Source organism: Alternaria metachromatica (assembly GCF_023757995.1).
Source record: "Alternaria metachromatica strain BMP 0045 chromosome Unknown scaffold_17, whole genome shotgun sequence".
NCBI lineage: Eukaryota > Fungi > Ascomycota > Dothideomycetes > Pleosporales > Pleosporaceae > Alternaria > Alternaria metachromatica.
The window spans coordinates 586959-605514 of NW_026055508.1; the positions used below are offsets into that span (position 1 = coordinate 586959).

Genomic DNA, 18556 nt, shown 5'->3' on the forward strand with positions numbered 1-18556 from the left:
AAGCGTGGTGGCTGCGAGCGTGACCCCGTATTGCGCCATCGTTCTACAAGCCGAGGTGAAATCGCTGCGCACGCGGGTGCGATGAAGTCAACGGCGCCTGCACCGTGTTCGAAGTTGAGTCGAGTGGCAAGATGTTATGCTGTTTTATCCGCATTTGTGAAGTGGCTGATGAGACGTGATGTGTGAGTACCTGTGGGTGCAGAGGTGATGGACCGAGGGGCAGACGTGGCCGACGCCGGCGAACATCATTTCCACTAGCGCAACGCTAAAACGCACGACGTTCCAGACAGGAAGGAGCTCTACGTTGATGTCATGCGGACATGAGACAGACGTACTTCGTTCAAGAAAAAGCATATACCAGGAGTGTAGACTACATCACGATAAAAGCATGCAAGGTAGGTAAGCTGACGTCGATGTATGCTTCAGGGTGTTCGGTTTTCCTGGTTTAACGTGGTCGGGTTCTGAGTGATGTCGCATAGCTACATTGCATCCGGCCACTCTATAAGATACAACTCAGGCTCGCAACGCCACCCTGAAGACATCGCAAGTCCCTACAATGCACACGCAAAATCATCCCAAAGCGCCGCTTTCCTCTTGTCGTCCTTCGCCAAATCCTCACACTTTGATGCGGAACCTTTACAAAACAGATCGAAGGTGAACGGAAAAGCAGAGTACCAGCATGAGCAGATGTTACTCAATTTTTCCCGCTCGGTTATTTGAACAGGCAACTTTGTCTTTGATGTACCTTCGATGGATGTTTGTATATGCCAGTTGCTTGTGTCATTGTAATTCGCACACTTGAGATCACCGAGAGCAGTGTAATCTGTGAGCCAGGGAAGTTTATCCTCTCGCTCGTCCGGTGTGACATAGACGCCGTAGAGGCGGTCGTTGAGCTTGAGCACGCCACCACGTCTTTTGGTGGGATCCGCATCGCACTGAGTTGATTAGTAGCTGGACTGATGCTGCCATGGGAATGCATTGATGTCTTACATTGCGTATGACATCCTTGTAAGTCAAGCGACAGTGGTCGACTTTGTCGTCGTCCGTAGCTCCTTCAAAAAAGTGCCAAGTGGTTCGAGCTTGTATGAACAACGCAGGATCAGCGACCGCAAAGAATCCAACATGCGAGTCGGCGTTTGTTTTTGTAAGTTTGTACGCCCTACTTGCGTTACGGAAATCCGCGGTATCGCGCACAGATGGTGGAATTGGGGTTGATGGGTCCCAAGTATGGATGATGTCTTCACAAAACTGTTGGGCAAAGCCAACTGCCTCCTCTCCGTCGAATTCTTTAGCATTTGGGTACTGGGCATGGCCTTCACCGAAGCAGGTACGGTCGGACGTTGCATCCGTATTGAGGAGTTGGTCTTTGTGGGCGTCTACAAAGGTACCGATCCATGAGTCCTCCTTGCCCCTTACGGACTCGTCTGGGAGATCTCTGTAATACGGGGCGCTTAGTATATCGGCCTTCCGTTCTTCGTCAAGCTCAGTCCCAATATCGAATTCAGCTTTATCGGGTTGTAGTAGAGAAGGGTCGTAGTTCGGCTGGGAAAGTCCGCGCCAGTGGAACCAGCCTTTTACTTGGATTTGGGCAGATTCTTCGTCATTGAAAGGAACGACCATTTTACCGTAAGATGGATCATCATCAATTCTAGGGAAGTAAGGAACTGTGCCGCCGATAGCCTGCGATACATAGTTGGATAGGGCAAAAAGAGCATAGTTGTCCGCTAGAAATGATCAGCTTGACAAGCATTTGTGCAGGATATGATGAACATGCCGTTTAATGCTCCCCAGTCGTTAGAGCTGTCGTGAACCCGAGCCAAAACCTTGGCGCAAAGTACCCCGTAGCAAGCTGACCACGACTCCTTGACTCCGCCAGGGGAATCTTGCCATACATTAACCCAAAGATCTGAGATGGGTCGTTTTAGTTCTTTCGATGTAGGAAGAAACTGGACCAGCATGCGCAGCAAGGTAGTAGCTGATCGATGTCAGTGATCTAGCGGCAAATGTACAATTGTTGAATTACTCGCCTCGATTGTCGTGATAATACCCTGCGTTGTATCGAGCCGTAAGATTGGTGGGGGAATTGATACCCATCTGAACCCTATGGTTCAGTGGAGGGAGTCCGAAGTATTCGCGACAAATTACAAGCCCCGGTTGTTGACCTTGCGTCTTGGCAATGCCCGGAAATTTGGTACGCTCGTTACACGGAGCTGAGCCGTCGAAGTTGCACCCCACCGAAATTGGCTCTGAAAGTTGCAGTACGCCTGGAAAAACACTCTTGATGACCGGGATGTGTTCGACTGAACTTTTGCCAAAATACAGCCAAAAGTTTGGGTTATCCGCGTAGGCTATTTGGCTTTTGGCTGTGACGTTGGCCAGATCCATAACATCTTTCAAATCATTGTCAAGCATGTCTCGATGCTCAGCCTTGCATGAATCATCAAAGGAGATTATGGATCCGGAAGTTGATGGCAGCGCTGATACCGAGGGCTGAGGGCCTGTTTGTGCGAGAGTCTGGGAAGGCGATTGTGAATCTGCTTGAGAGGACGCTTGTTGGCTAGCCTGAGAAGCAGCGGAGACTACCTGAGAAGCCACCGAGGCAGTCTGGGAAACTGCAGAGGCTACCTGCGAAGAACTTTGCGCGGCGCCATCCGCTATGAGAGAGAGGATCAAGAAGGTCGTAAGTGTTAGACCATTCGGTCTAAACACTGACGTGGCTAACGAGCGGACTTTCTTGATGGCGTTAGACATATTGTAGGACGAGCGGTAGGAGAGGAATAGCCGTAAGATGGCAGGGCAATAGATATACTATGCAGGTATAGCAAAGATGTGAGGTAATGTTGGCTGTTTTGTATTCGCGTGATGGTGGTTATCGCAAAGATATTGTAGGAAGGAGACAGAGAACCGCGACACGGAATCTTATACTCACCGATGACTGTTGCGTAAGACGTGGAAGCATGCTTTCTGTCATAGCAGAGTCGTTATGACTAGACGTTGGGATTGAGTGACTGGCAGGTGGTTCAAGCTCTGGTTTAGTGAGATTTGGGATGTTTCGCGGTTCGTGTGATTTTTCGGACCGCATACGATGGAATGTACTCCAGCTTCGTGTAAATATCGTCTCTTGTATTCCATACATGTGCATTTCCAGCATCTCATCCCGCCGCCTAGCCTACCCACTAATGCACCGCATGTTCGCCACAGACACCCATGGTAGCGCCTTGCTGCGTGAAAACATCCGCGCAAGTCTTCCCCGGTTGTACAGACCATAGCCGCACCCATGGGGTTGCTACCAAGCCAACACGTACAGAGCCGCTCCGTACGTTCGCTATCATTGATATCGATAAAGGGTGCGACCCGCCATGCGCTCGTGGCATTGTAATCCGTGCATTTGGATTCTAAGGTCCGTGGTATGTCCCAGTGGGCTGATGGAGGCGTCATAGCGCCTACGGCGAAGATCTGCAAGTGCGTCAATAATGGTTTTTAAGTGCGACTCTCAAGGATTCATCATAGCATTATCGTTCGGTCAAATCCAAAGGGAAAGAACGCACCATGTCGTTGATTTTGAGATAGCCACCATATTTGTCGTCACTGTCTCCTCCATCGCACTAGGTTTGTTAGTATTGGACGTAAGCATTGGTGGAGATTGGCAGCCCACATGTGTAATGAGGTCGTTGTATGTTGCTATGCAATGCGAAGCTTTCTCGTCAGATTGTATTCCTTCGAAATATACAGATAAGTTCTTCCCTGTCATGAAGCTATCAGGGCCTGGGGAGACATAGTAGACCAGATCCTTTGTACCATCCGGGACTTGTGTATACAACTCGACTTCCTTATCGATTTGGAAGATGCGCGGATGTAGAGGCTTGCCAGCGAGCATGTAGTCGTTGACTTTGTTCTTACAAAAGTTGTCCAATTCACTCTGCACTTCGTCAAATGTAAAGGCTATGGCGTCCGGGAACGCGGCTTTATCTTCGCGAAAACATGTGTATTCTTTTGATGCACCCAGGTTGGACATGCCGTTCTGTTTTGCTTCGTTGAACACCTTCAGGAACTTGTCACGAAGTGCTTTGAAATCGGATGTGGTGGCGCCAAAAGACCAGGGCGCATTCTCTAGATCAGCCTGAGATTCTTTTGGAAGTTGATCCTTGAAGTCCAAAATGTCTGTCTTCTGGTATCGCTCGACGTCGTAATACCACTGGGAATCACTCTCTGCGCTAAATTCCGGAGTCGCCTGGAAGGTCTGGATATCTCCCAAAAGAAGAAGCCGAATGATGGGATTTGGACCATCTTCGAGACGAGGAAGCCATGGGAAGTTGGATGCTCCAAGACTGTTAGATTCCCCAAGTTGATGAGAAACGTACTTCTGCAACGCAAAAAGAGCATAGTTATCGGCTATACCCGTCAGCATCGGGTAAGAGTTCTTCTTGTTGTCAAATGCATACCATTAAGAATGCTCCATGTTTCACTGTCGGCCAACTGAGCTAGGAGCTTAGTGCAGTATACACCATAGCAAGCTGTCCATTTGCTCGCCCCACCCGCATATCGCATGTACACCCACAGGTTGGAGATATGCCGGTTCCAGCCCTCTCGTTGTGGGAGATAGTAGAGCAAAGCTCGCAAGAGTGCGGAAGCTATTAGTAGATTAGTATAAGGTGAATGTGGATATGCTCGAGATGGCATTCCCATACCTTGGTTCTCATGATAAGAGCCCATATTGAGCCGGCGCGTCCAGTCGACTGAATCGCTCAGACCCATCTGTACTGCCTCATTCAGAGGAGGGAATCGGAAGTACTCCCAACAAAAGTAGAGATTAGGTTTGAGATCCACCCGGGGGCCTTCGCTGCCTATGCCGCCATACACGTGTTTACTTTGACATGCCGCTGTCTCGTTCTTGATGTCGCAAACCGCATTGATCTTCCAAGCAGCACTCACGGTCGCGCTTGAATAGTCCTTAAACACGCTCTCGACTGTGCTAGCATTTGGAATAGCGCTAGTACCAAGATACTCGACGAAGGGTGGGTCTTGTTCAAGATTGGCATTTGACCAATCTAGCTTTCCATAAAAGGCCAACGTGCCAGTCCCGACAAAGGCGGTTTTGATGATGTTCTTTTGATCGGGGTCACAAGTATTGCCGATCACGAAATTCTTGTCCGCGTCGACGTTGGGGACTACAATGGGCGCCGCGGAGGCAGCTTGTGAATTTGTCGGAGTAGTGCTTGGCGACGCGGCCTGAGAGATAGCTTGAGTAGTCTGAGAGGCGACCTGAGAAGGCTGGGAAGTAGCCTGAGAGGTCTGAGATGTAACTAGTGAGGTCTGAGAGGCAGCCTGCGAAGCCTGAGAGGAGGCCTGCACAGAAGCCCGTGATGCGCTTGGTGAGGTGTCGGTACCAGCCTGAGCCGAGCTTTGAGCAGCAGTCCCGGCGATTAGAGAAAGGATCAAGAAGAGCGTGAAGACTACGCTGTTCAGTGGGATGATAGCCATGCTGGAGCTGCGAACGTCCTTGCCAGCGTGAAAGATCGAAGTCTGAGTGGCCGGCAATAGTGACCGTAGCTCGGTAGTGTGCGATAGGTCGTGTGGATGTGCGAACGTGTATCGCGCGTTGTTAAGTAGTTAATCGTCGTGTAGTAGTGTTTATGGGAGAGGGATTGTAGGAAGAAAAGAAGGAGAATGCATTGCAAGATCCTGTGCTCAGCGATGACTATTGCGAAAGACGTGGTAGAATAATGTTGGTCATATACCAGAGCCATTATGACTAGAGTTTATCAGCCGAATGACTGTTTGTTGCTTCGGCCGTGATTTATATATCCCATCCGTTCCAAGATGCGTATATGTTCCGAAGACGGGCATGTTCATCGCGGCCCATGAAGATTGACTCTATCGCTCGTTCGCAAAGCGCTCTTATATCTTTTCGGTCCAAATGGAAATGCTGCGCCGCGAGGTAGTACTCTTGCGAGAGCGGACTGCAAAAGACACCTACATCATCCGTCTGCCGGGTGTTAGTCATCACGAGGAACACACAGTTTCCAGAGCTGAACGTACGCTCAGAGCGACGGGAACACTGCTATGTCGCCACACTCCAAAGTGGTGGTCCGAGTAAGTGCCCGTGATCATCTTAGCATGGACGTTACAGCTGAGGCACAGCTCAACGCCGATTCCGTGCTGCTCGATGGTCTTCTTAAACTCATCTTTGACATGTATGACGTGGCCCAGTCTGTCAGGTTGCCATGACAAGAGTGTTTGCAACTCCAAATCCGAGGAAGAATTTTCGCTCTCGGCAAAGTGCAGCGTGATCTTCAGTCCGGCAGCCTTTGCCCGAGCGAAGCTGTCGCCGAATATGCGAATGTCACCTTTCGCTGGGTCGCCGCATAGGTCGACACCAACAACGCCGGCGGACTGATACTTGATGGCGAGATCGACGACTTCTTCCGCATCTGCGACGTTATTGCGACGGTCGATTGATAGTATGAGGAAAGCTCGCATGGTGTTGTTAGCATCGTCATTATGGGCATTGAGTATGTCCAAAACGGTCTTCACGTAGTCGTCTTTGGTAACGCCTTCTCCGAGGATCGCTCTTGGGGTCGTTCGAAGCTCAACGTATACTACCCCATCATCCTGGAAGTCTTGCAACACAGCCCTGGTGGAGTACCTAGATTGATCAACCGCAGCTCACCATACACGTCCATATCGACAGACATACTGGATGCTCGGCAAATCACTGCAAAGGCGATAGATGTATGACGAAAACAGCGGGAAGAACCTAATCTAGCTGTCAGACGTCTGCTAGTATTTCGCGTGGTGAGCCAGTTGTTTGGGACGACCAAGCGGGTAGCGATCATTTGTCAGGGGAATATTGGCCGCGAAATCGCTTGCGCGATCGTCTTGGCCAATGTATTCCCAACGGCACGCCGGTGTTACAGCGAGAATTCCGAACGACGAGCAAATCGAGCTAGGCCTACGTTTTGATATCGTAGTCGAGCTTGCCCGCGGGTATAGCAAGCCAGGGATCCTCGAGGTCGAAGTCAGGATGCCGTGCTTTCTTTGTCTCCCAGATGGCGTGCAGGCAGTCGCGACTGATGCTGCCGGTTAAGTGGGCATGAAGCTGAATCGCGTCATTAGCATCAGCGAACGGAAGTCTGAGCGTCCTTGGCGCGATGACTAGGGACCGAGGAGGCTGGAGCAGTACCTCAATCTTGGGCAGGCCCTTGGTGAAGGCAGCGTCGACGGGCAGGTCGTGTGCAGTCGCAATGGGGAGTGCAGCCATACTGGGGAACACGGCGGTATTGGTGGCGTGGGGATGGTTCTCGAAGCGATAATGGAAAGGTGAATAGACTTCAGGACAGGAGGCCTGGGGGGTATAGCGGCGGACGCGGGTCATAGTGCCAGCCGAGGCTGCTCGCTGCTCATTCGTCCGTCGCCTAAAGGAGGAGGTGCGCTGCAGGAGATTGCAGCGCGCGCCTTCTTCGTCAGGTCCAGACAGGAGCAGAGCATAGCAACACCACGTTCGCGCCTCCAGCTGTGCAAACACCCGACCCGACAGCACGCAGGGCTCCTTCACGTTACCGCCCCTTCACATCGCTCACGTGTCACGGCAGGTGTTTGCAGTGGGCATCTTCGCGACAGACTGGCGGAGCACCGCCCTTTGATCTCCAGCGCTCGTTGCTCGGCTAGGCCAAGCTAAGCTCACCCCGGGCCGCTCCTGTACCTCACTCATCTCCAAGCACTCACCCTTCCATCCTCACGCCCCCACGACCGTTTGCCAGCCGCCGCTCCCTCTGCGCAAGCAATTGATTCTGCTCTGCGCGCGTCTAGCCATTGCTGCCGCCTGTCCATCGCTCCTGCCGCCGCTCTCTCTTGCTTCCGGCTGCCGCGCTCCCTAGGAGGCCCCTGGATTCGCCTGCCTCGCCGTTTCGCGCCGCTCGCGACAGCACCCTCACCACCAGCACACCACTAATATATGGCCGATATGAACCAAGAAACGATCCAGCAGAAGATCCAGCTCGCCCGCCGCGACGCTGAGGCGCTCAAGGACAGGATAAAGCGCAAGAAGGATGAGCTCGCTGACACGACCCGTATGTTCTTTTTCCAGCCGGCGTGCTCACCGCATCGGAACCTCGTAGACGGCTAACACAAGAGCGCAGTTCGCGATGTCGCCAGAGACCGTGTCGAGGCTCTGCCGCGCCTCACCATGAAGACGAAGCGCACCCTCAAGGGCCATCTGGCTAAAATCTACGCCATGCACTGGTCTACCGACCGCAGACATCTCGTCTCCGCCTCGCAGGACGGAAAGCTCATCATCTGGGACGCCTACACGACCAACAAGGTCCACGCCATCCCTCTGCGATCGTCTTGGGTCATGACGTGCGCCTACTCGCCGTCCGGCAACTACGTCGCCTGTGGTGGTCTCGATAACATCTGCTCCATTTACAACCTGTCGGCGCGGGAAGGCCCAACACGCGTGGCACGCGAGCTGTCTGGCCACTCGGGCTACCTCAGTTGCTGCAGATTTATCTCCGACAAGCGCATCCTTACGTCATCCGGTGACATGACCTGTGTGTTGTGGGATCTGGAGACTGGCTCGAAGGTGCATGAGTTTGCCGACCATCTCGGCGACGTAATGAGCTTGAGCATTAACCCGCTCGACCACAACCAATTCGTCTCCGGTGCTTGCGACGCCTTCGCGAAGCTCTGGGACATCAGACAGCAGAAGTGCGTACAGACCTTTGCCGCGCACGACTCTGACATCAACGCCATTCAATTCTTCCCCAACGGAAACGCCTTCGGTACCGGTTCCGACGATGCCTCCTGCCGTCTGTTCGACATCCGCGCCGACCGCGAGCTGGCATCATACCAGGTATGCCCGCTGACATATCTGGCACTCTTGGCATTTGGATTACTAATGTCTGCCATAGATTCCTGAGCCCGTCTGCGGTATCACATCCGTAGCCTTCTCCGTCTCCGGAAGACTGCTATTTGCTGGTTACGACGACTTTGAGTGCAAGGTAAGCAGTCAGCGCAGCCCCCACAGGTTTCACCGTCTAATAATATCCAGGTTTGGGACGTACTCCGCGGTGAACGCGTAGGCACATTGCAAGGACACGACAACCGCGTCAGCTGTCTCGGCGTTAGCAACGACGCGCTCAGTCTATGCACTGGTTCATGGGACTCAATGGTAGGTTCTCTCGTGCTCCCGTTTGCATCACACAACTGACTTGGCATAGCTGCGCATTTGGGCATAAGTGCCGTCAGCCTCCCCAACTTCCACGACGCCATGTAACGACGCCAATCCGAACGTGTGCGCCTTACCGTAATATTGGCAAACTACAACCTACGACAGCGATCTCGGCAACTCCTGGCATACCATACCCCTGCTGCATCTTATCAACCAGGAGACTGAGCGCTGCCATACTCTAAGAATATAATACTCGCACCTGTTGGAATCGTCGATGTGGCTACGGTGCCAACTGATGTCCCGGCGCCCGGAATCTTTTTGTGCTCAAACTACTTTTTCTTTTCATACCACTGTTCTATTCCTTTCTCGACGGTGCGAGCATACTACTCACACTCGTCTTCATGTCCGGGCCGGCTGTTCTACGTACATGAGTAGCACCTATCTACATCAACCTTCGACATAGTCTTCTCCTTGCGTTCTGCCTGATCATTAAAAGCGACCGATTGTACTTGCACTTGCGTGGGAAGAGATGGGGCTGTGCAAGACGGGGAGCTTCATTACTGTATGTTTCGGATTCTACTACGTGCAAATGGTTTTGGAGAATCCATGGATGAGGGGGACTGAATGGACGGATCATGGCTTTCTGGCGCATGGGCTTTCAATGTGTACGATTTGATTGGGTTGTGAAGGATGAGTCGGTAGTCAGCGAGTTTCTATATACCTCTTTTAAGTTTATCGAACGCTTTTGCATGGTGATAAGATGACTGATATTGCCTTTTCCATGAACTTTGGAACGTCTCGAGCATTCCAAGGTTTGAGCGCGCTCAGTCCAGGTCAGCTCGTGAAAGAAGTAATCAACATCAACGTGCCTTCTAGACCTTGTCGCAGCTGTTGTTCGGCGCTCTCAGCGGTTACTGTAGCCTCAGCAGTAGAAGTTACTTTTGCCCGTCTGGCCTAGGCCGTTGTGCGAGGCATTAACAGCTCCAAGGTGATTGCACCACCTGGGATGATACCCGCTCGCGAATCTAGTGGCGCGCACACCGTTATGCATATGACTAGGTTGCCCAGGGGACCCCAATTGCCCATCCGGACGTCACTCCGGGACAAGCAGTGACAAGCCGGAGTATCAGCGATCAGAGCTTATTGCGGTGATGGTAGCGTGACCGTACTTTAGGCGTTCGTCGGGCAGGGCTGATAGATTATGGTTGTGATCTTCATGGATGACAGCAGAGCGACCGAGCAGAAGACGCAGGAGCCACGTCGTATTTTACTTTCACCCGGGCGGTTATGCAACGTCTTTTCTGTTTTCGAAGAGAAATCAATGTATCGAACCATCGTCTTTGGCATTAACGTGCCTCAGCTAATGCCCGCAATCTTAGGCTGCATGGCAACTGGACCCTGGAATCGACAAAAGGAAGCGCCTCAGCCGATGCAGGAGTCGATCGGAGAATAGGAACGCGATGGATGGCATTAATGCTTCTAGAAGCGAGCACAGAAGGATTCCATTGCATGTGCACCGGGGGACTCGCATCCGGGATGTGGCCGGGACGAGAATATCAAACAAGACCGAAAGAGAGATCCCTCGGCCCCTTTTGGTCGGCGGTGCCATGGAACTCTGGTGCTGCATGACAGTTGGTGCCTCGAGGAGATTGAAACATCCAGAGCGCATGAGAGGGTTAGCAGAGGCGTAAGGTCATTGTGACGTGTAGCCTCCAAACAGCAGCGAGGATAGGGCAGGTTGATGCTGTGACAGACGTGTCGAGGAGGCGTGTAGCAAGATAGTTCGGCATGGTGTTTCAGCAGTCGTCAGGCTTTCACGCGGCGCCCCAAGCCATTGCGCGCCACCCGCGGGTCCTCGATTGGGCGGTGTACAGGCGGGTGAGCGTGTTTCGCACTCGAGCATCCTGTTTCATAAGGCCGACATGCCTTTGCGCTTCGCCAATGGAGTGCGATGCGGCCCCGTGCGGGCGTCTAATGCATCGTGAAATCGGCCGGTCAGCATCAGCCCTAAAACAGCACCTACCAAGCACACCCCTACACACCGTACCGCCTCGACCACGTTATCCACGTACGCACGTTGGAATCCTCGAGGGAATTCTCCCGTGCGCGTCCAATTGCATCGCTGAAACCCCAGCGCGCACTCGAAAATAGCCCTGCAAGCACGCGCGCCAAGGCCTGTCATCTAGCGGAGCACCATCCCAGACGACCGACCCCAACCTTGCAACGACTCCCTTTCCTTCTGCCCACCACAGACCAACGCGTCACCAGACACCGGGACCTGTACACGGACTCTGCAAACAGCTGACGCTGACCGTCCCCCTTCTCCACACATATATCAGTCCGGCGCCCGTCATTCGGGTCCCGCTCTTCTTTTTCTTCCGTCATGACTACAGCCGCTCAAGACGAATTCAACGAACTGATCCGAGACAAGGACCGCGAAGACCGCCACCCCGAAGACCGACACAACGACTCCGACCTCTCCGACCCGGAATCCCCTGGTGCCGCCGACGACTACCTCGAGAAGATCGATACCGACGACGAGCTCGACATCCCAGCCGACATGAGGGCGAATTACTACATGCCCAACCTGCGCTCAGAGGCCAACACGGGGCCCAAGGGTGTCATTGCTGACGCCCAGGCGTTTGAGCAGGCCAAGAAGCAAGCACGCCGATTCACATGGAAGAAGAACGCCGCTCCCGCACAGTACAACGTCAATGCCTATCACGACGAGAAGACATCGAGCAGTGATGACGAGGTCGACGAGGGCTTCATGCGCCAATGGCGTGAGGCCAGGTTGAAGGAACTGCAGAATGTTGGTGAGAGGATACGGTCGAGGACCAACAGCCCTAGCCGGAGGATATATGGAAGCATGCCGTTGGTGGATGGTGAGGGGTATCTCGATGCTGTCGACAAGACCGCGTCGGGTACTACCGTTGTCGTCTTCATCTATGACTCCCAGGTATGTTGAGATGAAACTTAAACACACTGCATCAACTAACTCATATAGTCGAACATCAACCTCGATGTCGAAGAGTGCATGCGTGAGGTTGCCAAGCGCAACGACACCGTCCGCTTCGTCAAGATGCACGGCGACGACGCCGAAATCGACCATGTCGTCCTCCCCGCTGTCCTAGCATACAAAGGCGGCGACAAGTTCGCAAGCCTGCTACCGCTCCTCGAGGAGCTGCCAGACGACTCGGAGCTCAGCCCCATCAGCCTCGAGACCGCCTTCAGAAAGTGAGTCTCATCTTATCATCGTTTGATAAGATCATCAACTGACCAACGATCAATAGGAACCGCATCCTTTGAGACCGCGCTCATATCTCCTGCTACTACAGCATCTTTACAACACACGTACCGATATACACATCCCGCTCTTCGGCATGCTCATCGCTACTCCGCTTCACCTCGGCATACCACCGTGCAGACTATGCCCCGCCCAGACCGCTACGGTTTCACGCCACCACACTACACCTCCGCTTAGACCCCCTCATCTCAGCGCGACCTAGCATGGGGTATGCCTCACCGACTCGCCATGACCATCTCATTACGACATGAGCCTTGGTCCTCTCATCTATCGTGCATAATGCATGGCTTCACGACATCGCATTACCGGCGTTTCTCTTTGTTCTTTTTGGTTAGACGGTACATCTCACTTGATCACGACTTTGCTTAGCATTCGCGCTTACTTTAGCGCTTCAGCATGTTTGGCGTTCTGTGTTGTTTGGTTTACCCTTTGGTAAAGGTGTGGTCTATTCTTCTATAGAGGAATGAAGGATCGGCATGATGGCCGTGTAGTTTCAATACCCTGATATGCATTCTGATTGAGCATCCTCATTGAGGGATGCGGTACTCTCTACTCTACTTCTTCCAGTCTTGGTGTCATGCTTGGTCTCTTCGGTTTTGTCACTCGTCCCTGCTCTCCATCCGCCTTCAGCCTCATCTCTGTCACGCATCTCTCCCCCAGTCCTTCAACCAATCTCATCACTGCGCAAGCTTCACACCAGCCTGACTACCTCGTCCGTCCATCTGTTCGAAAGCACAGGATATCCACGCCATCGTCTAGCGAGAACCTTCATGTTCCCACTTGTCACTTCGACCCCACTAATGCGCACTTGGAGCTTCCACACACCTAAACGTCTCCAGGCACCTCTTTCTCTTCCTGGGGATAAGACTACACCCATTAGACATCGCTGAATCATATGCTTACCACCTAATCTGACAATTTGGACATCCGCAACCAGAGCAAGGACAGCATTCTTCGGTGGTTCGCTGTCACCTTTGAATATGTCATCGGGGTGATACCTGAAGATAGGGCTACAATCGAACTCTCGATCCGCCGAGCATGTGCTTTCTTGCCGTATACGACGCATCTGCGTTAAGACGTCTGTCGACAACGCAACGCTTGTCGGCAACATCTTCGTAGCGAGGTCAAGCCGTTGACCCGCGAAATCGCTGTATACCTCGCTAGGGGCCTGAATACCCGATGACGCCCTCACTCTTGCCCAAAACACATTATCAAAACACACCCTCGCCTCACCCAACAAACTCTTTCTCTTCGCGCTCACCTCATCATCTCCAAACAGCAGCGCCAAATGGTGGAAAGCGTAGATAGGCGTGCTGAAAAAAGACCACGTCGGAATTTCATCTGGCTTAACAACACTCTCCTTGACTTCAACCACATACTCAAAGGGCGGCCCTGGCGCGATGTTGTTGTGCGCTCGTGCAAGTGCAGAAGGCTTCTTGTCTACATACCACAGCAACGTCACCGGAAAACTTTCTTTCCATAGCCCAGCCAGATACGTCAGATTGCCCATGTGGGCAAATGCTCGCGCGATTCCCGCAATAGCTATGATTCTGTCTTTTCCGAAACTCAGGTTACGTGCACGGTATTCGTTTATTAGGGAGAGCCAGTTGCGTAGGAAGGATAGGAGGACTGGTGCGCAGGGGTCCGAGGAACACAGTTTTGATAGGCTGGAGAGAGAGGGAGGGAAGTATTTTGATTTGCAGAGGTCGGTGTCTAGACTCGGGGTTTCAGGTGTGACAGATGTGGTGGGGGATGGGTTTGGGCTGGAGCCGATGGGCCCGAGGAGCTCGTCGTAGAAGAATTGACTGCATTGGTACATGAGGTTTTTGTGGCCGAGGAGGAGCGTGCGCGGACTGAGGAGGTATTCTTGGAATGTCCTGGCATGTTCAATTAGGTGTCTGAGAAGAGGATTTGGGGTAGGAGGGCTCTTACCACGCTCGCTGGAATAAGGGCCATTTGTTTTGCAGCAACCAGTCTCGACCGTAGCGCTTGTCGGATAGTATCCATGCTCTGTTCACATGCTCGAAGTATACACCCGGCTGCGAAGATGTTGCAGGACGCAGGATACACGGATGCCAAACGCGTGGATCTTCTCTCTCAGTCGGTTGCTGGTCGTTGTTCGGTGGGAAGAGACACGCGATGTTGCATACTGCGTTTCCATATACAGTCGCCATTCTAGTTGCTTCATACTCCCAATCGCTCTTTGAGTCCTGGATAATGCAAAGACTGTCAATCCAGATGTAGCGGTATTCTAGTGTCCGCGTTACTCTGATGGCTTCGCGAAACGTCGCTGAAGTGCCGAGCTTCTGTATGGGAATATCTCTTTTGAACTCTTCAATGTTGGCCTCTTTGAGAAGGAGTTGCTGACCGTGGTTTTGTCCCCACATATGACTTAGCACGAGATATTCGTACGGTTTGGTGGTCATGTCGCATCGAAGTCTGATCTTGTCTTCGCTTACTTCGAGGATGCGTGTAGGCATCTCGTGTGGACTGACGGTGTTTCGCTGGAAGTTGCGGCAGTGCAAATGGTCGGAGCGGCAGGCTTTGATCCAGCCTCCAGCAATGTGCAAGTTCTCTCGAGCTAGTTTATGAGTCCTCTTCGTCGTTATGTGTTGTTGGAAGGCGTCACTATAGGCCGAATCTAGTCTTGATCAGTCGCACTTTCCTCGGGCAATCAATGAGACGTACTCACATGTGAATTCTCGTAGACAAAACGCCGCTCCATACTTGCGCTCGTCTTCTCTCGTTGGTGTCTTGCCGCCCAAAGTGACTTTAAGCGCGACGCAGTCACCGCCGTCAACAGCGCTCACGTATACATTCGCATCGCTTTGACTCCTGATGTTCCTGTTCGGAAATAACTCCAACGCTCTGAGGAGCATAGCGCAAGAATGACAGTCTTTACAAGCTTGTATAAGATGCGCTACGGTACTTAACACGCTTGGTTCGCATGTGTGGCCTGGCAGTGCTGAAGATAACTGCACCGCATCGAGAGCGACCCAGGAACCGAAAAAACGCTTGCAGTTGTCGCAGGGGCGATGAAATGCAACTGTGTCGTTATTTCGTGTTAGTATCGGGAGTGATAGCCCTTTTTCCGAGGCAGTCCAAACGAGAGATCGCGTTGTTGACATGATGGCGACTGGACAAGTCGTGTGCGAGTAGAAAGGAGAGTATGCTTCATGTTCTCACATGGCGGGGAAGTCTGCTCAATTGACATCATATCAGCCGAGCGTATCGCTCAGAATGCAGAGTTGCAGATATCCATGCATCTGCATGCTTGAAGCGAGCGCTTAGGTTGTGACTGTCGAATCGTCTTGCTCAGCGCAGCACCTCCCTGTCTCTAATGCATGACGCGGGGCAAGATTTTGCTGTAACACGTAGCCACTGCACTATACCTCGACCTCGCGAGCTTTGACGCAGAATTTGTTTGTTCAAAGAAGCTCATCTCCTGCTGCATCGTACTTGACGCGAGAATGTACTCAATAAGGCTGAGTAGATTGAAAGTATGATTAAAAAATACATGGCTTAATCTCGAGTATAAAAGGTGCGAGTTTACTGCTTGCAGTCTTCGAAAGGAAAAGTTAGGTGGCTGACCATGCAATTCATAGTAGAGTTGTGATACGAAAAGGAACAACTCAACGAGCGTCGCATCCGGGCTGAGCACCCTTGATATACTGTTCAGGTAGCTTTGCTGCGCGGAATGACTGGTAGCTGCGTGTACGTATTCGCTCGAGTATAACATGCTTCTCCACATCCCACATCCAACTCACCTCGTAGTCTGCAAATTTGTGCCGAAAGATCACCGGTGACAGGATTTGCGTAAGCCTCAACGAGGCTTCAATTTGTAAGTAAATCCTTCAATGCCTGGGGTTTCTCCTCGTCTAGCCCAGTCGGGCTCACATGTACTACGTCAAAGCGCACGATGGCAATTCATCCGAAAAGCGGGCTGATCAAAGGACTGGCGACGCTTCCACGGAAGCAATGAACACTCCCGGCTTCTCTCTCGCCCGCCCATGGAGGTGGGTACTGGAGCTCATCTTCGACATCGATGCCATTGACCCCGATGCCGGTGACCCTAGCCTTCCGCCACTGCCATCTTATGTCGCCGGTCCGGATCGCGAACTTGGGCTGGCACCTTTCGTTTCGTTTGGTCGTGGGCGCGGATGAGGAGATGATTACCCGTCAGAACCTTGAAGGGAAGCTGGAAACTCAGATACCTTGGTTGGTGGTCGTACCTGTTAGTGGTTCGCTGCTCGCTACCGGTACGGGATACCGCGCACTTCTAAATCAATCCGAGGTCATATTTCTGCACCAGTCCGCATCACCATCTCTCGCAAATCCCCGTTACCCATTGCGCGTCTCGTCTACTGCGATGGAGTCTCACGAAAGTATTGCTTCCAAATCTGATGCCATGCTGCAACACGAAAATGCAGGCGCGACTGCGCCGCCTGATTCTGCCAACCCGACCGACTATGGCTTGCAGCGGATGCTCGATTTGCCGACAGAGCTACGCTGCTGCATACTAGAGCTCCTCATCAAGGACGAGTTCTTCGAAGCCTACTACACACTCCTCGAGCATCCGGAAATGGGCGATTTGGTCCGCTGCAACTTTGCTGCGCAGTTCAAAGCGATCAAACAGCACCGCCATCTCGCTAGCCAGCTTCAGCATATCCTAACAACTACGGCCTTACTTTCGACGCATACAAACCGCCCGCGCTCAAGCGAGCAGCTAGCTGAGTTCTTGAACAGCAATCTACACGATGAAACCCTACGTATATCAGTGGACAGCCCCGGTCATGCTGTCGGCATGCTCGCCGAGTACCAAGCACTCTTGATCGACGCGGATATCCTTACAGATCAGTTCGTTCACCTAGCACTAGGCAATGCAGTAGCTCGGTGGGCCTCATCCGATCAGTCTGACTATGGTACCGATACCCTGTCTGATGTCGAGCATCATCGTGTACTTCGTGCATTTTTCCGGTTGCAACTCTACGTTGTAATACGGAAACTCTATGGAAAAGGGAAAGGCTTCAAACGGAAGATCAGAAGCTTGTTCTCGATGTGGACGACGTGGGAGTTTGACGAGGTGAGAAGTCTAGCCGAATGGATCAAAATCGAACGCCCATTCCTACCGCGAGATTACGACACGAGTATCCGCAAGTTGTTTGCCTGCGTGGACAGACATTTCTACAACGACATGGTCCCGTACGTCAGAATTAAACCCGCTCCTTGTCGCGACCGGAACCGACGTTCTGCGTTCGCGAAAAAGTCGAAGACTTGGCTCGACACGCCTGCGACAACTCGTGAGGGTCGAGCTGATGCCCGGAACAAGGATTGGAGACCGCTTGGTCACAGTTACGGATGTTACGTCGGTTATACACAACAGGTGTATCGAGAGCATTGTCTTGCTGAGGGCTTCCCGTTTTGGTGTCGATATACAAAGCCACATGGTGGATGGTGGCGTTTCCGCGATGCCGAGCTGTTCCAGAAATTCGGGCAGGCTGGGGTCTATGACACGCCGACAGGGCCGTGGCGGTGAAAGTCGTGTAGACTCAATGTTGGGCTCTACGATCGCATATATCATGCGGTCAGCGCAACATTGTGGACGGAATCACGATGTAGATGTTCCGGAAACTCAACTCTAGGTACGGCTTGGCGATCCTCTCAATCTCTTCTTGTGCTTACATAACGATGCCTAGTGCGCTACTGCTAGCGTCCCCGCGCGTTCGCTCCTTCGCGTTTACTCATCAACAATCCATTTCAAATCATCCTTCAGCGGACTAGAGCCCGTGATTTGCGGACGAACACGATCGGCTCCCCAGAAACCCCTGGAATAATGGCCTCTTTCTGCTCGAGGCTAGGTCAGGTCATGCATCGACACCCTGCCATGCCGCCGTGAAACAGCTCAATCGCCGCATCGCCCAACGGCCCGACTCCGAACAGCACAGCAACATGAACGCACAATTTCCACCTTCATTCAGCGTGCGGTCCGAACGCAGCACATATATGACATCCCGGCGATAACGGGCTTGATATGTTTCGAGCGCATCCATGAAGATCCGGAGGGTTGGATTTATATGCTC

The 18556-nt window shown here is 52.5% G+C and overlaps 4 protein-coding genes across 4 annotated transcripts; 3 read left to right on the forward strand and 1 right to left on the reverse strand.

The window, feature by feature from the left end:
- Positions 1-551: 551 nt before the first annotated feature.
- On the reverse strand, positions 552-7261 carry J4E83_007208 (uncharacterized protein; the record flags this gene model as incomplete). The annotated part of the gene is made up of 13 exons (XM_049334113.1): positions 552-935; positions 991-1724; positions 3306-3456; positions 3549-3605; positions 3656-4214; positions 4362-4392; positions 4443-4631; positions 4689-5229; positions 5978-5986; positions 6040-6646; positions 6698-6757; positions 6957-7099; positions 7184-7261. The coding sequence occupies 13 exons, from the start codon at positions 7259-7261 to the stop codon at positions 552-554; spliced, it is 3543 nt and encodes a 1180-aa protein (XP_049186924.1).
- Positions 7262-7954: 693 nt separating this feature from the next.
- GB1 (Guanine nucleotide-binding protein subunit beta) lies at positions 7955-9236 on the forward strand (the record flags this gene model as incomplete). Its single annotated transcript, XM_049334114.1, has 5 exons — positions 7955-8069; positions 8139-8851; positions 8910-8999; positions 9050-9169; positions 9219-9236. 5 exons carry the CDS (start codon positions 7955-7957, stop codon positions 9234-9236), a joined length of 1056 nt encoding a protein of 351 aa, XP_049186925.1.
- A 2316-nt stretch (positions 9237-11552) lies between these two features.
- Positions 11553-12410, forward strand: J4E83_007210 (uncharacterized protein; the record flags this gene model as incomplete). Its single annotated transcript, XM_049334115.1, has 2 exons — positions 11553-12128; positions 12177-12410. 2 exons carry the CDS (start codon positions 11553-11555, stop codon positions 12408-12410), a joined length of 810 nt encoding a protein of 269 aa, XP_049186926.1.
- A 4435-nt stretch (positions 12411-16845) lies between these two features.
- On the forward strand, positions 16846-18012 carry J4E83_007211 (uncharacterized protein; the record flags this gene model as incomplete). The annotated part of the gene is made up of 1 exon (XM_049334116.1): positions 16846-18012. The coding sequence occupies one exon, from the start codon at positions 16846-16848 to the stop codon at positions 18010-18012; it is 1167 nt and encodes a 388-aa protein (XP_049186927.1).
- Between the last annotated feature and the right edge of the window lie 544 nt (positions 18013-18556).